This window comes from Mytilus galloprovincialis, chromosome 14, assembly GCF_965363235.1.
Source record: "Mytilus galloprovincialis chromosome 14, xbMytGall1.hap1.1, whole genome shotgun sequence".
NCBI lineage: Eukaryota > Metazoa > Mollusca > Bivalvia > Mytilida > Mytilidae > Mytilus > Mytilus galloprovincialis.
The window spans coordinates 62,544,268-62,570,759 of record NC_134851.1 but is presented as its reverse complement, the minus strand read 5'-3'; the positions used below and the strand labels follow the sequence as shown (position 1 = coordinate 62,570,759).

At 31.1% G+C, this 26,492-nt stretch overlaps 1 protein-coding gene across 6 annotated transcripts in view; it reads right to left on the bottom strand.

Annotated features, from left to right (window-relative positions):
• LOC143058951 (mitogen-activated protein kinase kinase kinase 2-like) overlaps positions 1 to 25,897 on the bottom strand; it is a 54,303-nt gene extending 28,406 nt beyond the window's left edge. For 2 of the 6 annotated variants that reach the window (XM_076232424.1, XM_076232429.1), the window contains exons 1-4: positions 25,787 to 25,893; positions 12,601 to 12,903; positions 4,566 to 4,678; positions 2,959 to 3,008 (exon numbers count right to left, since the gene is read on the bottom strand). In XM_076232424.1, the coding sequence (XP_076088539.1) occupies positions 2,959 to 3,008; positions 4,566 to 4,678; positions 12,601 to 12,604 (167 nt within the window). In that variant the 5' untranslated portion in view covers positions 12,605 to 12,903; positions 25,787 to 25,893. Of the gene's footprint in view, positions 1 to 2,958; positions 3,009 to 4,565; positions 4,679 to 12,600; positions 12,904 to 15,402; positions 15,499 to 17,963; positions 17,981 to 25,786 lie in introns of those variants that run through there. The other 4 variants (XM_076232425.1, XM_076232430.1, XM_076232428.1 and 1 more) reach the window with 4 other exon arrangements.
• Between the last annotated feature and the right edge of the window lie 595 nt (positions 25,898 to 26,492).

The following is a 26,492-nucleotide window of genomic DNA, read 5'->3' as shown; positions in this document are numbered from 1 at the left end:
AACCAGTCAGTTTAAGTGGATGTCTGAGTTTAATTTTAAGTCTGGGCTTAATCAAACCTTTGAGTTATATAATCTTTCAAAATATATACTTGTAAACAAATACAACTGTATACTATGTACAAATCAATATGAAAAAAAAACTTGATAAAAGGAAATGTTAGTTTACATTTACAAAATAAATTAATATGTGGGTCGTTGTTCAACATACTGATTTCAAAGAGAGGCAAAAGATACCAAAGACATGTTTAATCAAGAATGTGTCCATAGTACATGGATGCCCACTTTAATCAAGAATGTGTCCATAGTACATTGATGCCCCACTCACACTATCATATTCTATCTTCAGTGGACAGTGAAATTGGGATCGAAACTCTAATTTAGCATTTAAATTAGAAAGATCATATCATAGGGAAACATGCATGTGTGATAAGTTTCAAGTTGATTAGACTTCAAAATCATCAAAAACCTGAAGCTGGACAGACAGACGAACGGATGAAGGAACCAACTAACAATTTGACTAACGAATAGACCTGCAGACCAAAAAAAATTATGCCCTGAAATGGGGCCTAAAAAACGTAGGGCTTGTGAGGCCTGCTGTCAGAAAAATTCTACTGATTACTGGACCTTCTTCATATTTACAGGACAAGGCAGACTGCACATAAAAGTGATTTAACTATTATAAAATATGCACATATCCAGTTCTTGTTTTTAAAAACCAAATACCACATGGCTTTTGTCATTTATTCTCAGGGTGGAAGCTTATTTTGAGGAAGAAAGGAAAAATTGATTTTTTCATGGATATTTAACATTTAATATGTGTGAAAAAGTCTTGAAATATACACATCAGTTCTTGTTTTGAATCCCCTAGCCATATATATAGAAATTCTGGGACCGATTATCTACTCAGGAACACACAAGATATAATTATGTTGTGTCATAATCAGTGATACATATTTCTGCAGTATATGTATATGATGTCGTGATTCATTCACCTGGGAATTAGGACACGGTAATATTAGTGCAATTGGGTGATCAATAATTAGGTCAAGGTAATATGTGTTGGTGCAATTAGTTGATCAATATAAGGTCAAGGTAATATGAATGGGTGCAATTAGGTGATCAATAATTAGGTCAAGGTAATATGCATGGGTGCAATTAGGTGATCAATATAATTAGGTCAAGGTAATATGTGTAGGTGCAATTAGGTGATCAATAATCAATTCAAGGCTAAAATTACAGGTATTAAACCGGTATAAAATATGGCCTAATGCACATAATTGAAAACTTTAAACTGAATCTATTGTTTCCTCTTTATAAGCGTACAATAGTCTAATGGGCTACATACACATATATATATGGCTTATAAATATACTTATAGAAACCTTGAATTTCTAAGAAGGCCTTTTTTTTCTAAATAAATGTTTTGCCTACCTATATCTATGAACTTAAGAAATGTTGGTACTATCTTATGTGGGCATTTGATTTCCTTTATGAATAATGGTATACAAGACAACCAAAAAACCTAGCAAAACAAAACCTATTTTGCAATATAAACATGATAAATTTAAAAAAAAAAAAAATATCAGAGAGATAGATCTAAGCGTTGCTAAGTGACTGATTAATTGTTAGTTATTTAACATCTTCTTCTTTATTCCTTACTCATGGAAAAATGTTCCCTTGAATTTCAATATTTTAAAAGTAAATACAACACTTCAAGATACATTTGAAACTAATGTCATTGAATGTGGTTAATTTGGTTTTACTGTGCATTACTTAATGTATATTTTCTCAGCCAACAAAAAACCCATAATAATAAATTATAAATTGTTAAGCTTTGTTATTTTTCTTTGTAAAGTGGCCTAGAGCAATAAGCACCCAAAAAACTTTATAGAAGTGAAAATGTTCAAAAGAACTTTGACCCACTTTCTTAATGCTCAATTTTTTCTTTTTTTTTCTTGCTTATTTATAGGTAGACACATTAAAGTAAAGATGGTTCATTGATCAAAACTGAAATATTTTCAGGTCAACAAGTTCACTGGTATTTAACTTTCATTTTTTATAGACTATAAAAAATCAAAAGACTAGATCAAAAACATGAAATTTGAAAAATAAAAAAAAATCTTCTGTAAATTCAGAAATAATTATGATGTTTTTATTCTGATGTGAATTTTTGTTATAATAAAACATAAAACTTGCATTCATTATTTCAATCATCATGTTTCAAGAATCCCATCATATATTTTCATTTTTGGAAGAGGTCAAGGATTTGCAATAATAAGCGATTCATTAAATTTTTCATAAGGGTCACAAGCTTAAGTCTTCATGAATAGAAAAATACAAAGAAATGCACCCCCTATTACAAGATTTGCAAAATTGTATAGTATTTATGTCATGATTATATGCAAACTTTTGGTAAAAATGAAGAAACCAACTTTTAGCAGTTTTCAGTAAGTTGCAAAATCCTATATATATATATAGACACAATTAGTTGAGTGTCGAGGGGGGGGGGGGGGGGGGGGGGGGGTCATTATTTTTTCTTTTCTTTACTTCTTAAGACCATTTTTCTCTATTCTTTAAATTTTTTTACCATTGTTCTCTCTATATATACTTTATTTGCCCCTTTTTCATGTTATTCCTCCTCCCCACTTCAATATCTACTCTATAAACCTCATTCATACTGACTACTCAATAGTTAACCATGCACTACTTAAAACCACATACAACCAGTCTTATCTTAATCAAACTCTCCTGAGGTCGTTCTAGCTGTCTTATACAATATACCACTTATAACACATGTAACATGTATATCAGTGTTAATGAAGTGTTGAGCTGTCTCTATCATATATATATATAAAGATGTATTAAAGAGATCAAACCAAACATTTAAATGTCGGGAACACATCTTAAAACTTGTAATTTTCTCGTTTAAAGCTACCTGTAGTTGTTTTTCAATATTACCTCTTTTCCCCATTGTATTCACACTTAATCCGTAAAATTTGTTCTCTTTTCTGAAAAAGATAAACATAAAAATTTAAGCTTATGAAGTGTCAAAAAATAAGAATGGAGTAAATATTTTTCCTAATCCTATGTTCTGCTAGTAAAAGGTGAATTTCTGTAAAGTAGATCAACATGACAAAGTTACAAAAACAATTTCAAAAACAATATTTGTACAATCAATCCACTTTTCATAAGTATAACCTTACTTAGAAAGTGCTTTCCCAGGCCATACATTAGGTTAAATTGTTAAAGTCACCTCATAAGCTTACAACCAACAATTTTCCTGTTACGTTAGTCTGGTGATGTGTAGTTCGATAAAACGATTTTTTTATATTGACTCAAGTTTTATAAACTCGATCTATTTTTATTGTCTTCTTCCTCAATATTCAAATGTTCAAAATATAAACTGTTAACACTGAGATATGTCAATGTATGTCTCGCCTGCATACAATTTTGATAATAAACATAAATGTCAAAACTAAAATAGCAGTAACTTATCATGAAAATTATGCAAAAAAACTCAATGAACCCACATTTGTAATTTTTAGCATGTTTATAGAATTGATATGTGTTAATGCTAATACACCTGCATACCAAATAACATTATTGCCTGATCATTTAACCAGGTTCCTGGTTCGATTGCCGTCTGGAATGAAAATTTCAGGTACTGAATTTTCGGCTCTCCCTTGACACCATTTGCGAGTATGGTCTCGAAGAAACGATGATAGTCCGTCGGAAGGGGACGATAAATGGCTGACTCGTGTTAAGAGAGAGCCATATCACTTGCACGTTAAAGACACCCTTGTAGATTTCGAAAAAGAGCAGGCTAATGCCGCTACAAGGCAGCACTTGCACCCGCAAAGTGGAAAGGGTTTAATATAAGTTGCAAAACTTGTTTCCCAATCCACTATAAATAAATATGCTTAAACTAAACTAAACTAACTAATTAGACTAATCATTTAACCATGTTAACTGACCAACAAATATTTATCACAAAATTTAACAATCAAACATGTTAAACCAAGCAAACAGAAATTGACTGTGAAGGTTGAATGAATTAGGGAAAGGAATAATCTCCATGGAAATTTATATGTTTAAATGCTATACATTTGTCCAAGTTTATCTCATCCATCCAAACTGGTGTATATATTTGGGTCCCTTAATTAAGCTTCCTGTTCGGTGTATGCGGCAATTGCCAGGACTCCAAGTTAAGGGTAATACTTTAGACTAATATTTGTTTACTTTTCACACATTGTGACTTGGATGGAGAGTTGTCTCATTGACACTAATACCACATCTTCTTTATTGTTCTTATTTCTATATAATCTAAAATTATGTAGTCCATGATTTGTGCATCTTCGCTAGCCAAGGGTTACGATCCACTCCCGCTCTCTCCAGGGTGGAGAGAGCGGGAGTGAATCGTAACCCTTGTCTAGCGAAGATGTGATTTGTGCAGCAGTCAAAAATTTTATCCTTCGTTAACGTATCTCAACATTCCAATATTTCCACAAGTCCTCTTTTTATCATGTTTATGTGATAGTAACCATGGTAACAATATGGTCACATACCTGTAGGTCTGTGTAGGCTCTTTGTGCTGCAGTTTTGTTCCCAGACTGCAGACCTTTCAGTAACTGGGTCTCAATATTTCCCATGACCTCATCTAAATCATTCTTCTTATCACCTGATAGAAAAATAAAATATGTTTTGTCAAATTTAATTCTTTATGCAATAACTGTAAATTCATTAATACTATTGTGAGGTTTTTATTAATGTGAAATAATGCCACTGCATGAGTATCACAATAATATTAGTTACATGTACTAGCATTCTTATATCTCAGATAAAAGTAGAGTTAGTTCTGTATGCAGATTTTCCAGAAATTGCAATAATTAATTAATCCAAGAATCTCGCATTTCCGTGCATTCTACCATTCTACATAGTCTACACCATGTACACTATTCCCATTAATAAATGAACACAACAATTGCTAAATATACAGTCATGACAGTAACACGATTAAATATTTATTGTTGAATGTGTTTTCAAACATAGATTTGAGAATAAGCCATTAACATGCATTAAGCATAATAACAAATTGTTCTTTCGAAGATGAATATATATTCTACTGATACACATGTATTTATAAAGAGGAAAACATTGAGACTAATGCATGTTGTTTGGACAAATTTCATTTGTATGGCCTTAACCCTTTCCTCCATAATGACGCCTTTTGACGCCACCCCCTTTACTCCATAATGACGCCTTTTGACCACTGTGTAGTACCTCAGTTGAAATACTATGACTATGAAATGTCTGCAACAGCTTTAATAAAATTTGTATTCAATATTAAAAGGATATTCATAAGAATATCTGTAAAAAATTTATTTGATGAAATATTTGTATTTAGCAATGCATACTTTAACATGTTTAAACCTGATGATTTTTTTTTTATTGAAAAAATCCTATGCTAATCAACTATTTAAAAAAAAAAGGCCATGGAGGAAAAGGTTAAGAATGTGCAAAATAAAACATTGTAAAAAAACATTTCATTCCTACCCGGTACATATTGTACATCTATTTTTTTTAATGACGCTGACTATCATGACTATTTCTATGTTGAAGTAGAAAACCTTTTAATTATAAAGCACATATTTTTTGTTTGACCTAATTGATTTACTATATAAACATGATACATATTAAATAATCAGGCCATTTTATTTGGATGGCCTTAAGTGAACCAGGTTAATCTCCTTTTCCATCACAATGGAAATATTATTTAAACTTTCTAATCAATTTCATCTAAACATTAGGTCAAAGAAGGTCATTACGGTATATATCTGATTACAGAGACACAGTATAGGGTATCTAAGAGAGATCCAGTCACTCTGACTTTAGTGTAACCTGAAGTGGGTCAAAATTGTGTAAACATGGCTGATAATATCTCCTGGAGTGGAAAATAAAAGTATAATTATCATGATTATTAATTCAATCAATTTTTTATTGGAGTCTTATTTTTCTTAAGTTGTGTCAGTCAGACGACTTTTAGATTCTATAAACATGATAAAAGAGGTCTCAAGAGGTTCATTTACATTACATGTATTTAGGACCAAATTAAGTAATCTAATGGTCATGATGGTTCAAAAATCTCACACCATCTTTTTACTTAAAATATGGGATGTCTAAACTGAACATTACCATGTACATGATGTACAAATTTATATCATGATATAACATGTACAATTTAATTTTGGATGTAACGCATCTTCTGATTGGCTGACGTAATTTTTTTTATCAGCCCATAGACATAATATTGTCATGTGACCGTGACGTCATCAACGTTTTTTCATGGTTTACTCTGATTTAAAATGGAATTTAAATTAAATTATAAGAAATAACTGTAATATTTTATCTGTCTATTCGAAATAATATAAAAAAATGTGGTGCACACTTTAAAATAACACGCATAGCGCGTTATTCAGTGATTACCATATTTTTTTTATGTTATTTCTTCATAAACAGAAAAAATATTACAGTCATTCCTTAAAATATAACATACACATGTATAAAATGAGTGCATTGTGAATGGATTTTTTTTTTGTAGTAACATATTGTTTGTTCATTTCAACATCTTGACCAGACGAATTGACAAAGTTGAAATTCCTCAATATATACATGATAAACATGGTAAAAAAAAATAACAAAGGAAAGGAACATCTCTTTTTACATACCAGTTGATAATCTCATGATGTATTTTAGCATTTATTATGAGAACAAACAGGCATGACAGGGGACTTTCAAATGACTTTAATGAATAACAATCATATATTAATGGAGAAAAAGGTAAAATATAACCAATGATAACAAAAGTACAGGAACTCCAAGGAAAATTCAATTCGGAAAGTCTCTTATCAAATGGCAAAATTAAAAGCTAAAACACCTCAAACAAATGGAAAACAAGTCATACTCCTGATTTGGTACAGGCATGTCTTTGTATAGAAAATGGAGTTACATATATCAAAGTAAAAAAAAATGTACATGAATGTATGGAAATTCCAAATTACAACTTATGAATTTTAAAATGTGGGTCTTATCAAACCAGAACAGTAATCTTACATCAACGTTTTTATATATATAAATACATCATACATAAAACATGCAACTTGTACATTTCAAAGAAGATGATTTATGTACTTGTCAGACCTTGGCATTGTGTGGCGAGGTCGTGGGATAATACATAACTATCGTTATATTAATTTTTAGTTTTTTTACAAGTATTAAACATGCGGAGATGAATGTTAAGATGCTTATATTGCTTTTCTACTGAGTCATTTTTATTAACTGAGCTAAAGTTAAAAATTCCCATATAAACATGATAAAGAGCCTACTAACAAATTGCATACAAAATTTCTTTTTTCGAAATTAAAAGGTCTCTTTCGACCATGGCGATATGTCTGATTAAATATGCAAATTTATGTGCTAACTAAAGGCTAAAAAAATAATACATGTGTTTCCGCTAACGTGTTGAAAAAGATAGGGTCGCCAGGCAGGCATTACAAACATTTTTAGCTTGTTACTACTTGGGATCAGCAGTCAGAGGACTTACTGAAATAAGTGATTTTTAAATCACTTATTTGAGTAGCAAATTCGAGGTTTTGTCACAAATTGGGATTAAATATGTAGTTTTTTCAAAATTTGAACACATATAGGTTTAAATAATATCTTTTAATTAGTAAAATTTTTAAAAAATGAACTTTTTGCTTGGTTTATGCCTTTGATACTATCATTTAGCTGAAAATTCTATTTTAGTTGAAAAAATGCTATAATAATGGCTTTACATAATGAACTGATACTTTCTTAAAAGATTTTTCCCAGCCATGAGAGTATTTTTCCTGTGAAGTTCAAGGTTTCATCTTTCAGATTATGTAATAAAATTCTACTGTTCGCGATAAAAAATTCACTGTTCAGGGGGGGGGGGTTGAAATTAGTGGGGGTTATTAAAAGAATGATACTTAAAGAAGTGATTTTTGGGAAGGAAATTGAGGTCTGATACTTAAACAAGTGATTTTTATGTCATTATCCTAGATTCAGTACAAGGTCATCACCTGAAATGACCTGGTCATCCTAGACAACACAGATGTTGGTTTTGATAAGTTTAGAAACATAATTAGTCCCTGGATCATTAGTATTCTATATTTAAAGCTACAATAAAATTAAATCACTTATTCTAGTGATTAATTTGTACTACTTAAATAGGTGATTATTAAAGAAAGACAACCCTAACTTCCAACCTTTATGGAAATGATGTTACTTGAATAAGTGATTTAGAAAAATCACCTATTTAAGTAAGTCCCCTGACTGATCAGTCTTATTTTAACAGTGTTTGAAAAACAAGAGGCTCTCAAGAGCCTGAATCGCTCACCTGGTAAACAATGCCTTATTGAACATATTGAACCATGCCAGGCAAACATGTACAGCTAATAATTCTTCAATAATTCAAATATATATATGACTTACTGTTTATAAATAAAGAAAATGAGACCAAAACACAAACACTTAAAACTTAGCAATGGACTGTGAAAATGAGGTCAAGTTCAAATAAAACCTGCGTAACCGACATATAGATCATAAAATATTTTCATACACCAAATATAGTTGACCTAATGCATAAAGTATTAAAACAAAATTTCCTTAAAATTACCAATTAAGTGGCAGCAACCCAACAATGGTTTGTTTGATTCATCTGAAAATTTCAGGGCTGATAGATCTTGACCTAATGAACATTTTTACCCCATGTCAGATTTGCTCTAAATGCTTTCGTTTTTGAGATATAAGCCAAAAACTGCATTTGACCCCTATGTTCTATTTAAAGTAAGGGCGGCCATGTTTTTTGACGGATCAAAAATCGAAGCACACACTTTGTGCAGGATAATCTAAGGAACTATCATGCTAAGTTTCATCCAAATCCATTCAGTAGTTTCAGAGGAGAAGATTTTTTAAAGTTACAATGTAGCAAATATGATGAACAAATTGTGAAAAATTGTCACTAAAGGACATTTACCCCTTAAGGGGTCAATTGACAATTTTGGTCATATTAACCTATTTGTAGATCTTACTTTGCTGATCATTTTTGCTGTTTACAGTTTATCTTCATCTATAATAATATTCAAGATAATGACCAAAAACTGCAAAATTTCCTTAAAATTACCAATTAAGTGGCAGCAACCCAACAATGGTTTGTTTGATTCATCTGAAAATTTCAGGGCTGATAGATCTTGACCTAATGAACATTTTTACCCCATGTCAGATTTGCTCTAAATGCTTCCGTTTTTGAGATATAAGCCAAAAACTGCATTTGACCCCTATGTTCTATTTTAAGTAACGGCGGCCATGTTTTTTGACGGATCAAAAATCGAAGCACACACTTTGTGCAGGATAATCTAAGGAACAATCATTTTAAGTTTCATTCAAATCCATTCAGTAGTTTCAGAGGAGAAGATGTTTGAAAAATTGTTAACGACGACAGACGACGACGGACGCCAAGTGATGAGAAAAGCTCACATGGCCTTTTCGGCCAGGTGAGCTAAAAATGGCATAAAAATTGTTAGGGTTAAAAAGGCACTAAAAATTAGGGCAGGTAGGGTTAACAGAAATACATGTATTATTTTTTAGGGCCTATAAGCATGCTTAGTTAGTTCTTGTTAACTTTAACAAGGTTGAAAAACATGAAAAACATCCGCTCATAAGGTTCTCATTGTGTTTGGGATGCACAGACAGTCATCACAAAGTCACTTTAAACTTTTGCACTGAATAAATTAACTCCGCAATAAAATTTCACTTTTTATTTTAACCTTGAGATTTATTTTTTCAAAGGCTTTGCCAGCTATGATCCTGTGCCAATCATTTTTATCAATTGTCCTTCAAAAGCTGTCAATTTATCATGTTTATTAACTGTGAATAAATAAGTTAAAAACATGTGTAAACAACATGTACCATGTTTATGATGTAAATTCAAACAGTTAAATGGCATATTCCACCATGATCATGCCACTAAATATACATGATATAATTGACTAAGATGCAAAAAATATCCATCTCGAAAAAGTGCTCCTTTTAAAACCTATCAATATTTCATGATCAAATGCTCTTCCAACTTCATTGAACTTACAATGACTGAAAATATCAATTTTAAATTCTGGATTCTTTTCATTTTACCTGAGTACATCTTTAAGGCCAAATAAATGAATTTGTTTATGTAATTACCAAGGCAAATAATAAGTAATTACATAACTATCTGAACCCAATCAACCCTTGAGGCCTTAAGACATGCTAAATACATGTACCTGTATTGTATACAATTAAAAGCATGTTAACATACACATGAAAATTAGTGTCAAATGAATTTAAAATATAAATCATGTATAAAAATCTGTAAATTTTTTATCACTTTCTAAGAAATTCTGCCCTCAAAAGAATTTGAAGATTTGGCCATGGGAGATAACTGTGTAAAAAATGTTTTCAATTCAGGAGGAGACAATCAAAAATTACCTTTTATATTACATGTATTATTCTTGAAATTAATTTATGATGGGCCCTACTCAAAAAGATATGAAGGTTTGTTTATAAACCAATTTTCAATGTTTTGTTGATTTACCAAAATAGGGAAATTATTCCAATTATACAAACATGACATAGTAACATATATATATATATACATGAGCAACAATTTAAACTTTTGTTGAAGACTATAAACATGATAATTTTTTGTTGATATCTATCTGCAGATGCCTTTTGGTTGTATATTTGTTACATTGGCATTTACTCTTTCAAAATTGAGAGCCTGGTGTATACATTTGTACAGTAGATTAGTGTCTAATTCAGATTAAAGGGAAGGGGGAACAATTTTAAGATGGACACTTTACCCTGGTTTCATGTCTAAGAAGTAACAAATTGATCATTTTTAATAATGTATTTTCCATTAGAAAATTACAGAAACTTAGGGCATGATTTAAAGGGCTGAGGCAACAACAGAAAAGGCAGAGAGAACCATAGAAAGGCATAGGGCACCGCAGACAAGGCATGAAAGAGGGGACATAGAAAGGCCAGAGAGGGGACACAAAAGATCAGAGAGGACCACAGGAAAAAGGTGGGGACACTTCGCCCCTTAGTTTTGAACTAGCTATAGGATACACATCAGTATAACATGTATAATGATAATGACAGTGCAGAAAACCTTAGCTGGGTGGTGGTCCCTTTGAGATTTATCCCATTTCACCTTTTTCAGCTTTTACTCATATTTATACACATACATGTAAACCAATCTATATCTTACAAAAATGTTCTTTTCACAGGGGAAAAAACAATACGAAAACAACTCTTTGTTGTGGGTTTTTTTCTCACACACAGGTGCTCTATAATTTCATCAAAGGCAGGTAAATAAAAGAAAAGGCCATGAACCAGAGATAATACATAACTACTTGAGGCAAAGTAATGAAATTATAACATCTATATATCATCTTTATTACATAAATCTCTATCTACTATAGTTAAGGCTATTTATGCTGATTTAAGAGACAGTGACTATTTAATGGCAGGAAAAAAATGGCTTGTCTCTTTGGTTTATGTAGTTTTTTAGGAACCACACTGCATCTTCTTTTAAGTGTTATTTCGGGGAAAAAGGGGGAGGGGAATATTATATCATCTTTATTACATAAATCTACATAAGTTTATAAACAAGTGGTCTTTCTCAACTCCAACATGTGCATGTGTTGATTTTTTTTAAAAGTTGCATTAGAATAAAGATAAGTTGCATTAGAATTGAGATAACACTGGATTCTGACTTCAAAATTTGCATACGTCAGTCTATAATTTAACTGATGAAAACAATTATCAACTGGCTCAACTGCACATGTAAGAAAACTCATCATAGATACCAGGATTAAAATTTTACCTTTGTGTCAGATGCGTGTTTCTTCTACAAAAGACTCATCAGTAACCCTCAATTAAAAAAAAATATGAAAAAGGCCAAATTAAAAGTACAAAGTTGAAGAGAACTTAGGATAAACAAGAATGTGTCCAAAGTACACGGATGCCCCACTTGCACTATCATTTTCCATGTGCAATGAACCGTGAATAGGGTAAAAAGTCTAATTTGGTATATAAATAAGAAAGATCATACCATAAGCAACATGTGTACTAAGTTTCAAGTTGATTGGACAGCAGCTTCATCAAAAACTACCTTGACCAAAAACTTTAACCTGAAGCAGGACAGATGAACGAATGCAAGGATGAACGAACACTGGACGAACGGATACACTATCGTAGGTGGGGCATAAAAAAATTATAAGTTTTGCCAAATACAGCTACCGTTTTTTTAGTAATCTATTCCTGAGGTAGAAAAGCCTTTGAGTATTTTAAAAAATTTAAGTTTTGTAAATAGCTAATTTATAATTATGACCATATCAATGATAATTCTTGTCAAAACAGAAGTGCTGATTACTGGGCTTGCGATGAGACTGTCATGTATCTCCAGTAAACTCAGTTTGCCACCATCAAATCAATGACTGATGGTAACAAATTTACAAATCTTAATTGCTCAAAACTTACCCATAGTTAAAGGTGATTAGATTCAAGTTTTCACTACTCTATTGCAATTAAATAATCCATAATTAATTAATTAATCCAATCAATAACATCCATAATTAGTTAATCCAATTAACATTATTCATAATTATATTTAATCCAATTTTTAAGGAATACACAAATCATAGTAACTATAATCCACACAACAACACAACGTGTAAGACAACATAATTTATCCCACAATTCACCCCATCGATGCACTAAAACTTTTTTTCATTCACTTTTCACATCATCTCTGCTTCAATCAACATGGCTTCTTTAATTTAACTGAAAGTAGACAAGATTTCACACTTAAGATGAGAATTCAATACAAGTATTTTACTACAAATAATAATAACATACAATATACAAAGAGTTTATAAATACCATTGAAAGTGCATCACATTTTAAAAACAAATCATATTATATTACAATCAAATGATAATATACACAGAGTTTATAAATCCCATTGAAAGTGATTTACTTTTTACAAACCAATCATAATATATTCATACAAGGAGTTTCTAAATACCATTGAAAGTGATTTACCTTGTACAAACAAATCATTATATACAAAGAGTTTCTAAATACCATTTAGAGTGTTTAACTTTTTACATACAAATCATTATATACAAGGAGTTTTTAAATATCATTGAAATGCTTTACTAGTAAAATCAATTAATTTTGTACCATGATAATGACTTTTGAGGTCTTGTTCCAATTTCCCTTCTTCTTTATTATTAGAGTTATTTAAAGAAAACTTCAAGTGTTGGAATACAAAGAGTTTATAAATACCATTGAGAATGATTGAAAGTGCTTTACTTATTAAATTAGATTATTATGTGCATATATATACATTTGACATTTTGTTCCCATTTCCTTTCTTCATAAAAAGAGTTAAGGAAAACATCAGGTGTTGGAATACAAATGCTTAGGTGAAAGAATGACACAATAAATAGTGTAGATGTCCGACTTGGGAATATAATACATGACCCCAAATGACTAGCACTTTGCTTATTTTTTACTTGTGGAAGACAAACAATTGAAATATTTACAAGAAATCTGGGAAATAATGTGTATTACATGTACAATGATGTGTCTCATCTTACTTGACCTTTTAGAAGTCAGTTTTAGGAAAACAAAGATATGAAGATGATCAAACACGACACACAAAATTCTCAATTGTTTATATCAAAGTTTTGACAGACATTAAAGTGTCTAAAATTCCTTTTATTTTGTGCGGCGACTTAATATAAAACATGGCATTTCTAAGTACTGCATATCTGGTTCTGATATAAATAAGGAAACATTTTGGTAAAGGAAGAGATTATCATTTACTACTTTTTTAAGTTTTATTACATCCAGGAACTATAAATATGTTATAATGTCCTGACTGTCAACATTACATCTAAACCATCATTCTTTTCATTTTTCATTTTCTATTAAAAGAACAGGTTTATGTCCTCAAAGAAACTTCATTTATGACAGTAGACACATAGGTTAATAAAACGATATAAAAAACTTGGATTTTCTCAAACAATTTAGTCTTTATACATGTAAGTATTTAATCTTAGTAAGATCCAAACCTTATATACATGTAAATATGCATATATGCAACATGTCAGTTCATGAAAAAGCAGCCGTGTCAGTTAACAAACTTATCAGTTTGAAGAGGGTCTATTCTAAAGTATGAACCGTCAAAAGATACAGAAGCATTTGGAACCCAACAGAAGTCGCCATAAATAGAGAAAAATATATAAAGCATTTGACTTGTTTCAAATCCCAAATCTAAAATTTGTTGTAATTTAAAAATTAAATCAACAAATTCAAAGCAAGGCATATCACATTATCATTATAGGCATATATTTACATATTGCCACTGACCATCATCAAATTATATTCCAGTCCAAAAAAACATCCACATTTTCTAATATGCCATTCTTAAGATGCTGTATCATGGATAAAATTCACAACATGATCAAGATGATCCTGGCGATCGGAAAATGTTGTCCTAACAATTTTTTTCCCCATGTTTAAACTATCAAACTGTTCTATCATTTTAGGCTACCTGTGACGTCAAGGTGACTGCGTTTAAATGCTGTGCCTGAGGTCCGATTATCACTACCAAGATATTTTTAATATCATCGTGAGGTACGAAAAGAGATAATATATAATAGTTGTTCTCAGGTATCACTTAAGTATCTTGATCTGAATCATAGCTACCGATATCCATATTTAAATGTACTATAGTTTTCTTTTGATTAAGTCCACTTTCTGTATCATTTAAACAAATACCGATTTTCAATATATCTCTTAAACTTTTTTTTTTCATGTAAATATTTCTGAAAACAATCACAAGCAAAAGAAATTTCTTAAGTGGATCCCTACAGATATAGCTTTTTTTTTTTCACCATTGAATTTTTCTTAAAATTTACATACATATACTATGCAATGGCCTCTATAAAAAATTCCAACATCTATAATAAAGATTTTTTCAAATAAATACTACATATAAATATTAAGACGCACTCTAAGAGTATGTCCTTATATTTCAAAATTGTCTTAATTATTGAGTTTAGACCAAATATCAAATTTATTATACATTTAAACACTTCTCCAGAAATTTGATTTTTATACTTTATGATGGCATCATGCAAATATGTGAGTGCTTTGACAGCTAACTACTCTTAGATTTTTTTAAGTATTTTTTTAACAAGAACTACGAAATTCAGAACTTTTTTGAAACTAGAAAATTATTTATTTTATATTATAAAACCAAAAACTTACATTTGGCTAAGCTCCTAATTAGGTCATGTTGACATTGACACAATTCAGTTAAAATTAAAATTTAAAAAAAAATTAAACTCCTGCATGTGCTATCTCCATATAATGAACTATTTTCTTCACAAATTAAGTGCAATAACTTGCATTTACATGTAGACTAGTATAAAAATCTTTTCCCTGTAAAAGAACACAGTTATCAGAAACAGTTAAATATCCTGCGGTTTTCAACATTTAAGAAAATGCACATTTATTTACAACTCCAACTGTCGGCAAATCTTAAACGAATTGTTTACATATATATTTACATGTATACATCAAAAAGAGTTGAAGTGACAGAGATTACAACTTGTCGTCTGCAAGAGGTCATCAAGGTGTTCAAGATGCTTGAACTTTACTGAATGATTAATCCTAAGTCAGCTATATTAGGCCTTTGCCAAATCAATTTTCCACGATATTTCCAAGCCTCGGGAAAACAGTTTTGACGATTTACATCATCTCTATATCAATCTGGCCTTGAGACACCATTTCATTCATATAAGTTGTGAAAGTTCACAAACTTATTCATTATTTTCTGAATAAATTTGAATTTTGTAATAATAAATTTATCCTCCATAATCTACAGGTGTTGAATATATATATATTACTTATCTTTTAGATTTGGGATTATATTAGTGCGCCTCTTTGACACTTAGCTAAATTCTAATCAAAACAATATCAATATTATCAATACAAACCCTCTTCTACATTTCAATGAACAATTGTATTAAATAAAATATGCAAGTCAGAGACTCAGCCAATGTTAATCAGTATGGACCAAAGTCCTGTTTCACAAGCAATCGCATCATTTTAAAGTGTCTTAATATAAATTGGGACATAGTCCAAACCAGTACTTTGAAAAAAACTGGGACTAGGTTCAAAACTTGCAAAAATGCTTGCATGCCATGATCATGCCAACAGCTATATTATGTGTCACCCGACCATAGGTAATCTGCAGTGGGTTTGTGGGTAATGTCATCTGACCCTAGGATTTCAGTAGGGGGTAAATAGAAAAGTAGAAAATAAATAAAATGGAAATCTAAGACCTAGCAGGTGAATAAAAAATGTGATTCACCTTCCATATATATATATATATATATTGAAGTGAAATTTCAGAACTCCTGAATTAAAATTCACAAAAAACTTAACATTTTGCATTTTGTGTACCTGTGCAGAGACAAGGTTAAAAATTTGCAAAAATATTAAAATGCTATATCTTCAACATCCTAATAGAATTGTGAGAAATGGTCGCTATTTCAGAACTCTTGAATTAAAATTCTTGAGAAAACTTGACATATTATAAATAAAGTACCAATACCTACAATACCTGCCATAGTTTTAACAGAAAATCTGCAAATTCCTAAATCAATATGGAGTTAAGTCTATTATGGCGCCATAACAAAAAGTGCTGTTGTTTTCTCCTCCTACCTCCTACCACCTGACCACAAATAAAACCCCATATTTAGCACATGATTAGAATGATCAATTCCATTACATACATAGCATGTCAAGTAAATATGGTTCAACAATTATAACAAAAATCATACTTCTTGACATTAAAATACAATGAAAACAATTTAAAAGCCTATTAAACTTAATTTTCTACATGTTTTCCTTACTTTTTTTTTACAAAAAAACATATCAAGCTACAGTAAAAATTAACCCACATTTTAACATAACACCTTCGCTTACTCCCACACATTTTGGCGAGCAATTTATCATTACGCTTTAAAACATATCAGATGTCATTTTAATTCTGATCAAATTTTTGATCAAGGGAAGAAAATACCTTCTAATTTGACATCAGAAGACAAACTTCAGACTAAGACTCACAAAGGCTAAATAAGTCTAATTTTTCTTGTTTTTGCTATAAGGGCTTTCACTTTTTTAATAGTCAGACTTACTATTTTGTACTTCAACTACAAGAATTTTATTTGAATGCTTTAAGGTGATACTATAAAATAAACTTAAGTTAGTGAAGAACACTCTAAACATGTGTGTATATATACCCCTATCATTCTCAATATATTTTTTAAACTTGTAAGATAAATATATCAAGAACATGTTGATTTGAATTTCATAGAAAAAAGAGCATAAATGGATACTAAAAATATTTTATGTTTTGCTAACCCATACTGTCTTTTGATTATAAAGAAGTGTCTGTCTATGTTTCTTAAAATTGCATGGAAGTTTGACAAAATTGCATTCTTCTAAAAACTGTAACCAAAAATTGAACCCAAATGTTGACAACGCCAACTTCTACAGAATGTAAGATCACCATAATGTCTTGCTTCCACGACTTTCTATGCAGCCTTGACAAATGCAATTACTAATCTCACAAATTAAAAGTACTGCACTTTGTCAAGATGTAAATTGTTTCCTAATTTATTTAAAGTTAGAGTCTTTCCTTATTAAAACCACAAAATGTATTTAGTTAGGTGCATGCATGCTCATTGACGCAAAAACTACTGCACAATTACATGTACATGACGTATAAAAGCAAAAAATAAAGAAAACATTAAACTCACCTGTCATATGCCTGTGCAAAGCAAATTCGTCTCTATTTAAACTTTTCAAGTTTATCAAATCTAAATTTTTACATCACTAAATCTTCGTTGTATTTTACATAACTCCTTTAAATTCTTAAAAAAGTGACATTTCACTAGCACATGTTGAAAATAAATTTTCAAAACATAAACATTTCGAATACATATGCAAACATCATCTTCAATTTAAAATCTTCCTTTGCAATCATATCCTGAATAAGTTATCAATATAGAGATATACCTTTCAAATTAAATCTTCCCTTTATCAATTTTATGAGATTTTATTTCTCTCTCATGATCATTTAAAGTTTTATTTTTTCTTGCCTGTGAATTATTACATAAATTTTCAAACATGTATAGATGATTAGATCTAGGATTTTAATCACCAGTGAACCATGACCTTATGTATTTAAAACCAAATATATATATATATATATATATATGAATTTTCAATAAAAATGATAAAGTGCAGTGGTTAATATAATGAAATAGAGGATTTGTGAGGGAATTTCAAAGAGACAGCAACTATGAACATAAAATAACAAAAAATATCTAGTAAGGTTTCACCAAATGAACAAAAAAAGATGTTTGGTTATAGTGTACTAATAGATGCTATATTTAGTGATTATGAGTCTGCAAAAAGAATATTTCGATTTGAGTCTACATTAATTTTGTTATCCAAAATTATAAGTTTGGTTAAGACTATGGGAGCTACCATTTGAATTTTATTATTGGGGGGGGGGGGGCTAGGATGAAAAGTTTTGTCCTGCATTTTTTTTTAGTTGTGATCTCCGTCCTGCCTTTTTATTTTTCACTCTAATTGGTCCTGCCTTTTTTTTTTAGTTTATCCTGACTTTTTTTTACCTAAACTGTCATCCTGACTTTTTTTTTTTGGCAGTGTCTCATCCTGCCTTTTTTTTTACTCAAACATGACTCCTGTCCTGCCTATTTTATTCAAATTTCATCCTAGCCCCCACCATAAATATCAAATGGTAGCTCCCTTAGAGATTTGCCGTTATATAATATGGCCGATTACATTGATTTCAATAAAACTTAATTGTCAATGAAATGAAATATGACAAACCTGTACTTATTTTACAATGACCTACAAAAAGTACATATGTACATGAGTGGGAAGGATTTAATTGCTGTGATGTAATAGTTGAAGAAAAAACAACAATTACACTTTGTTTATTGTTTGTACTTTCTAGTATAAGGATCTGGATGGGGTTTACAGAATAGATTTCTATTTTGATTTTTGGTGTTTTAACGCCACTTTAATTGAAGCACCGCATTTAGGCTATTTCATGGCGCCCATTTTTTTTTTTAGAGAAAGCCACTCACTCAAAGACCTTCGATAGGAAAACCATGAAAACTGACAATTAAAATTGAAGTCCAGTGCACCCGCACAAGCAAGGTTTGAACTCACAACCTTAGTGTTGACTGGCCAGTGCTTACAGTGGTAACTACTTAGACCACTCGGCCACCCTTACAGAATAGAAACTAATGTTATCTACATCATATTGAGACAACTTTTCAATAGAGACCAAATTAAACAGAAATTAACAACTATAGGTTAATGTAAGGCCTAAAACAATGAGCATTGAATCAAAGCCCATAAGCATTATAACAACTAGCTGCATGACTAGATTTTGGACAATTTGATTACTAACTTGTCTAAGTTATTAAGTCAGGGGAAATAGGATTTCTGCAGCCTACTCTCATACTCTCAAGGAAACAAAAAAAAACCGATTTCTGTGATAAATTTCAGTCTTCACAAAAATGTTCTCCAACTTCTAAATCTGAAGACCAAAATTAGAAAGGAGAAAAGACATAAAGTCATGTACATGTATTATTTCTTTCCTATGATTTAGGCTTTTAATTTTGTTAGCCAAAATACAAATGCAGGGCTATTATGCAGTTCCATAATCCATGTTCTAAGGCTGACCATACTCATGATACTTGAAATAAGGTACCAGATTTGAAGAGGGTGGTAAAGGGGGGGGGGTGGGGGGGTGCTTGCATGAAAAAAAACGTGAAATAAGACATAATTTCACGTTAAACGTGAAATAATTTCTGTAATGAACGTTGCACGAAAAATAAATACTTTTATTTGAACCTTTTTTGACTGAGTCACTGTCTTCTTGTATATATTAACTCTTTACAAAAGTATTTCTTGACGATCCCTGCCAAGTGTTTGAATTTTATTTGAAAAATACTGAGCACACAAAATAAGACTGAAAATCACGATGCACGTAAAATTAAATAAGCAGAACACGTTGAACGAGGCACCCGTCTTGCACGACTGAACGTCAAATAAAAAAGTTAAAACACGTTGAACGTGAAATAAAAAACGGCGATCACGTTGCACGAAAATAACCCTTTACCACCAGATTTGAATACCTCATTTGTATTTTTAGCACTCCAATAATCACTGAAATTATAATTGGCCTAATAAATTTTTTTTTTACATTAAAATGGTTATTTATTTATTAATAATTTTAATATTCCAAAAATGATTTAGAATTACCATGCTCTAAAAAGTATACAAAATTCAAAACATCCTGGCTGATCATTCCAGATGCATGAATCTTGGTAGTGAAATTCAATGTATATATATATATACATGATATACATGATATACAGAGACTTCAGGTGTAGAGTGTTACCCTTCACTGAATTCAAAATCTTACATTTTAAAAGTAATTCAATAAAATGTATGATGGATTAAAAAAATATTATAAAAGTATTTAAATACATTTCTTTTCAAGCTGCAAGGGGTTTTATATTTAATTTATTATGCCTTGGCTCATTGCATTCATCAAGTTGGTGGTCCTGTTTTTAAAGTAAAAATTTTGGTACACATCATTTCCAATAGCTATTATATATATAGCTATATCATGTATATAGGTTGTACCGGTAACGACAATATTTTTTTGGTTCCATATCAACTATTGAATTGCTTTATATAAGGAGCTATAGCATGTATAGCAGATACCGGAAAGCATTAACAAGTACAAAATCACCAACACCTTATAAGTTATAACAAGGAATTCTTTGAATCTGGAATAATTTTGAATTATGGAAAATTGTTTGTAAATTGGAGAATGTACAACCACAATGACAATGTATCTGATTTTTTATGTTCAGTACCAACAGGATCTGCCCAATTTTAGAGGAGACTACATGAGTACTACAGAAATCTGAATACAGTCTGCAACATACATATTACAATGTATTTATAATAGCCTAGAAAAAAGCCAGAGCAGTCACAAAAAAACATTAAAAACATCAAAAGAGACACATCAAAAAAGTACTAGTATATAAATGTACCATGTATAAGCTCACGTTAAAAAATCTGTATTGTACTTAAGAAACCCTATGTTATATCTTATCTGTGAAGTGCACATTACACAATATCACACGCATTGTTGCAGCGTAGTCGCAATGACCAAAGAATGTCTGCCAAAACATTAACAAGATCAAAGAATAGCCTATCACTTCTTGTTTTTTCCTTCAAAGAAAACATGCCCCTAATCTTAATCTCTTGGAAGTAAGATGGAGATATTAATACACTTGTAGCTTATAAAAGATGACACTGAGCTAGATTTGTAGACAAGTATCTGAACAGTGTCAATGGGTGCTCTTAATTACTTCATTGTCAAGTAAGTGGAATAGTGCTAAATCTGTATTGTTAGAACTTGAGAAATATGCATGTACTGTTCAGGTTGTTATCTCTTTGACACATTCCCCATTTCCATTCTCAATTTTATTCTTGTACATGTTGTGGCAGAGAAAAAAAATTAATATGAGCTGCGACGGATGGACATCAACCTTTATGCAAGACTTCAAATGATTCATTTTAGAATATTGAAATACAAAATAATGACATACTGTACATGAGAACTCAATTTTCAAACAGTTGTAGATTTCTGTAGAGATTTTTTCAACAAGAAATAGGTACTAATCAGGTGTATTGATTATGATATTAATGCATGACCCAGCTCATATAAAACAAGAGGCTGTCACAACGACAGCAAACCGGATTTATAAACATTTATTTGTGTCCTGGCAATATCACAAGAACCATTACTGATGAATGGTGAAAGTGAAAATCGTCAATATCAAATTTGACCTCCATTTTGTCATCAGTATCAACATATTAAAATTTGAAAAGCTTAGATTGAATGGTTCATGAGTAAATGCAACAACGTGAATGGAAACACCATTTTACGATCTTTCAAGAACCATAACTGCTGAACGGTAAAAGTCAAAATCGTCATTATTGAACTTGACCTCTTTTTTATCATCAGTAACAACATATTAAAATTTCAAAAGCTTTGGTTGAATGGTTCATGAGAAAATGCACGGACACGACGGGAAACACCATTTTTCAATCTTTCAAGAACCATAACTCCTGAACGGAAAAAGACAAAATCGTCATTATTGAACTTGACCTCCATTTTGTCATCAGTAACAGCATATTAAAATTTCGGACGCTTTGGTAGAACAGTTCATGCATAAATGCACGGACACGACTGGAAACTCCATTTTTCAATCTTTCAAGAACCATAACTCCTGAACGGTAAAAGTCAAATTCGTCATTATTGAACTTGACCTCCATTCTGTCATTAGTAACAACATATTAAAATTTGGGAAGCTTTGGTAGAACAGTTCATGCGTAAATGCACGGACACGACTGGAAACTCCATTTTTCAATCTTTCAAGAACCATAACTCCTGAACGGTAAAAGTCAAAATCGCCATTATTGAACTTGACCTTTGTATAGTTGTCAGTAATAACATAATAAAATTTTAAAAGCTTTGGTTGAACGGTTCATGAGTTAATGCACGGACAACATTTGATTGCCGCCCGCCCGTCCGCCGTACATCTCAAATCAATAACCAACATTTTTGTCACAAAAATCCGGTTAATTATTATACATTAGAATAATTTTAAAATAGCATCCAACAGTTACATACTGTAAACAGGTAAATTCAGAAATTAATGCGTGCATTTATTATTGCGATTTTCTCAATTAAGACGTTAAATGTGATTTCAATTTTTACGATTTTGAAAAAAATCCTGTTTAATTCATTTAAGATAGTTTAAAATGCGAGTTTACATCTTTTTAGTTCATTTCAACGAGACCACACCACATTTTAGAGCATGCCAATCAATTTATACATTGTACAATAATATGTCATGTATGTATACCCTCTATATTCAACATATATCAGTTTGTTGCATCAGTTTTATATCAAATATCTTCTGAACAGTATCCAAAACAAAACAAAATTGTTTGTTGTGTAACCAAGATAACTGTTGCTATGACAACACATATAAATATTGTTGTGGTATTGTTTATATGATCATGTATTAGCTGTTGCTACAAGAGTGGTAAATTTCAATTTCTTAAATGAAATATTCATGTAATAAATTATAGAATTTATTAGAGCAGCATTGTTTTTATTTACAGATCTATGTTCAAAATCGCTTTTTTTTTATGGACATTTAAAATGTAGGCAGATTCATGAGAAAAAAAAAACTCAAGTATCATGTTTTGTTCAGAACCGTCATGACTGTCATGATCGCCAAAAGACTTCACACACGAAAGCAATATTAATCTGACAAACCAAATACAGAAAACTAGGACATGATTAAGAGTTATATTCTGGCTTAAATAACAGTGTCTTACAAATGCCTTACATCAAACATATTGACCATAAAAGGCCGTAATTAATAATGTCAACCAAATATGTTAGAGAAGGTTGGAAAACTCTAGAGTCAGGAGAAAGAAGGGAGGCATGAAACAGATCTATTTACTTTACTTTTTGTGTTGACAAATTGTAGACAAAATCCTCATGCGTTTTTTACTTATTTTCTTGAGAAAAAACTATAAAAAGGGGCAGCCTGGAAAATATATGAAGATCAAAAGTTTGAGTCAATCATCATCAAAAAGCCTGTGATTGGTCTTCTTATTACTTCAGTTTGTGTATGTCATATCAACAAAAAATACCATCATCAATTAATGAGCGGGGTACGGGGGATTCGATCCCAAAATCTCAGGCTTAAAAACATGAAATCCTGAGGTCCCAAATTTAAAGAAATTTAAATCTCGACATCTCGAAATTCGAAAAAAGAATTCCCAGATCCCAAAAGGATCAATCCCGAAATCCTGAGCTTAAAAACAGCCCATCCCGAAGTCCTGAAAAAAGGTTCTGCCCCCCCCCCCCCCCCCCCAATTATAATGATACTAAGAACTGTAACTGCACTCATAATCATGGGGATATTTTATGTGTAGCTGTTATGTTCATTGTTGAAGGCCTGACAGTGACCTTTAGTTGTTCAATTCTATGACATTTGGTCTCTGGTTAAGAGTTGTCTCATTGGCAAGCATACGACTTCTTCTTATTTTCATTTGTATGGTTATATATTGTTTGAGGGTTTAAACCTACATGTATTGTATCTCTTACCATTGATAACACTGGATATATGAGCATGATGAGGGGGGATAGGACCTTTATCGGGACTCCAGGATCTTGTGGACAGTTGTTTTATACCTTTTCTGGATCCAGGAATTTTTATTTTGAATTTCGGGATGTCAGGATTTAAATTTATTTAAATTCTGGACTTTGAGATTTTGTGTTTTTAAGCCAGGGATTTACCTAACCCCGTATATCTGTATATGGTTAGCAAAAACTAAATAAAAATATCTCAAGCGAGTCAAGGACCAAAAGAGCTTGAGAGAGGAATTTCTTTTAAAATTTCCTTAATTTGTATATATATTAATAATTAGTGATCAAAATATAACGATATTTGCTGTCATGGCCATATGGACTTAAATTACACATGCTACAAGGGGTAACTGTAGTTCAAATAATTATCACGTCTTGGAGTCGCGGTGATGTATGGCGTCATAGAAAAAAAATATGTTGCCTTTCAAGGCATCATAATTATTTGGACTAGGGACGTAACTGATGATAGCCAATAGGTTCCTATGTCATAATTACAACCCTGTCTCCTTTTCATAAATGTGTCAAACGGTCATTTTAAGCTACCATTAAAATTTAACCGTGAATTGTAAAATATCCTAAAATTTTGTGATTCGTCAGACATGTCACTAGGTCTCAAATAGTTATGAATATCAATACCATTATTTTGGGAAAAAAATTAACGTGATTCATAAAAATCAGTCTAATTTTTATCGTCTCAAAGAAATACGTTTTAACATCATTTGGCAAGAATTTTTTAACGTTATTCGTCATGAAGGTACCCCTATTACGACCCTTATTTATGATTTAAGGACTACTATTTATGTCACTGAGGATCATCCCCAAACTTTTAGAATTAAAATAACATTGCCTTCTGCAGTCATGAGACTGTTTTGACTTCACATAGAACAATGTAATAACTCATAAACAAGCATAGCTTCAGTACAGAGGAAATGGTTGATTCAAATTATTGTCAGAAACATGTTTTTGAGCCACGGCACAGTTATGAACTTCTGTCTCATTCTTGGCATGATATCAAAGTGAAAAATTACCATTTCAATAACTTGTTTAGAAAGCTACTGAGATCTATACGTCTTAATCGTGGATCACGTTCAGTAACTTTTGATTTCTTGATCGCTGTATATTTTCCTTAAAATGTGTGGGAGATAAATAGGTCGAGAGATCTCACCGATATGAAAGGTTTCACCACCAAGAACCACGTTGTGATTGTTTTGGTTTATAGGCTGACATGTACCCTCAACGAATAATTTGCAAGTTATGTATTCATTCAAAACTTAACGTTTTACTTACTATCTGCTTAACTCAATCAAATTCAAGTTTTAAAAAGCATACTTGTCAAAGTTCTAACTGATGGCCTCCATGTTCGTGACGTCATCAATCATTGCACTCTACTTTACTAGTAATACACATGTTTTTCAACAGGTGTCGCGACCGAATACACATCTTTTTTACAGGTAAATTGGCGGGAATGTATGTTCTGTGTAAAATCGTAAACCATTCATCGTTTATGTCAGTTTTATTAGTTTATAATTATTATTAAAAAGTAAATGTGTTTCGAAATTGATTATACATGTAAGAACAATTTAAGAATTATAAAAATATTCTTGTTTGATCTTATCAATTCATTTTTGATCTGGGATGGGGGATCAAGTTTTTTCTGTGTGTGGAAAAGGGGGTTTCAATTTTTTTTTATAAATTGAAAGTGGGGGATCAATATTTTTTGCACATGGAAATGACTGGTATACATATGGGTCATTCAAAAAAGACATGGATTATGCAAAACTATGTTATTTGGTCAAAATCATGAAAATATATCAAAATATAACAAAATATATCACTGAAAATATAACAAAATATATCAAAATAACACTTGCATAATTATGTTAAATATGAATGTTTTGTGATACATATATACAGTCATGACAGTTTACACTAGAAATGTTATAAAAACATCCTTTATGTTTTTTTAAACCCTTGCATGGATATAGAGGCTTGT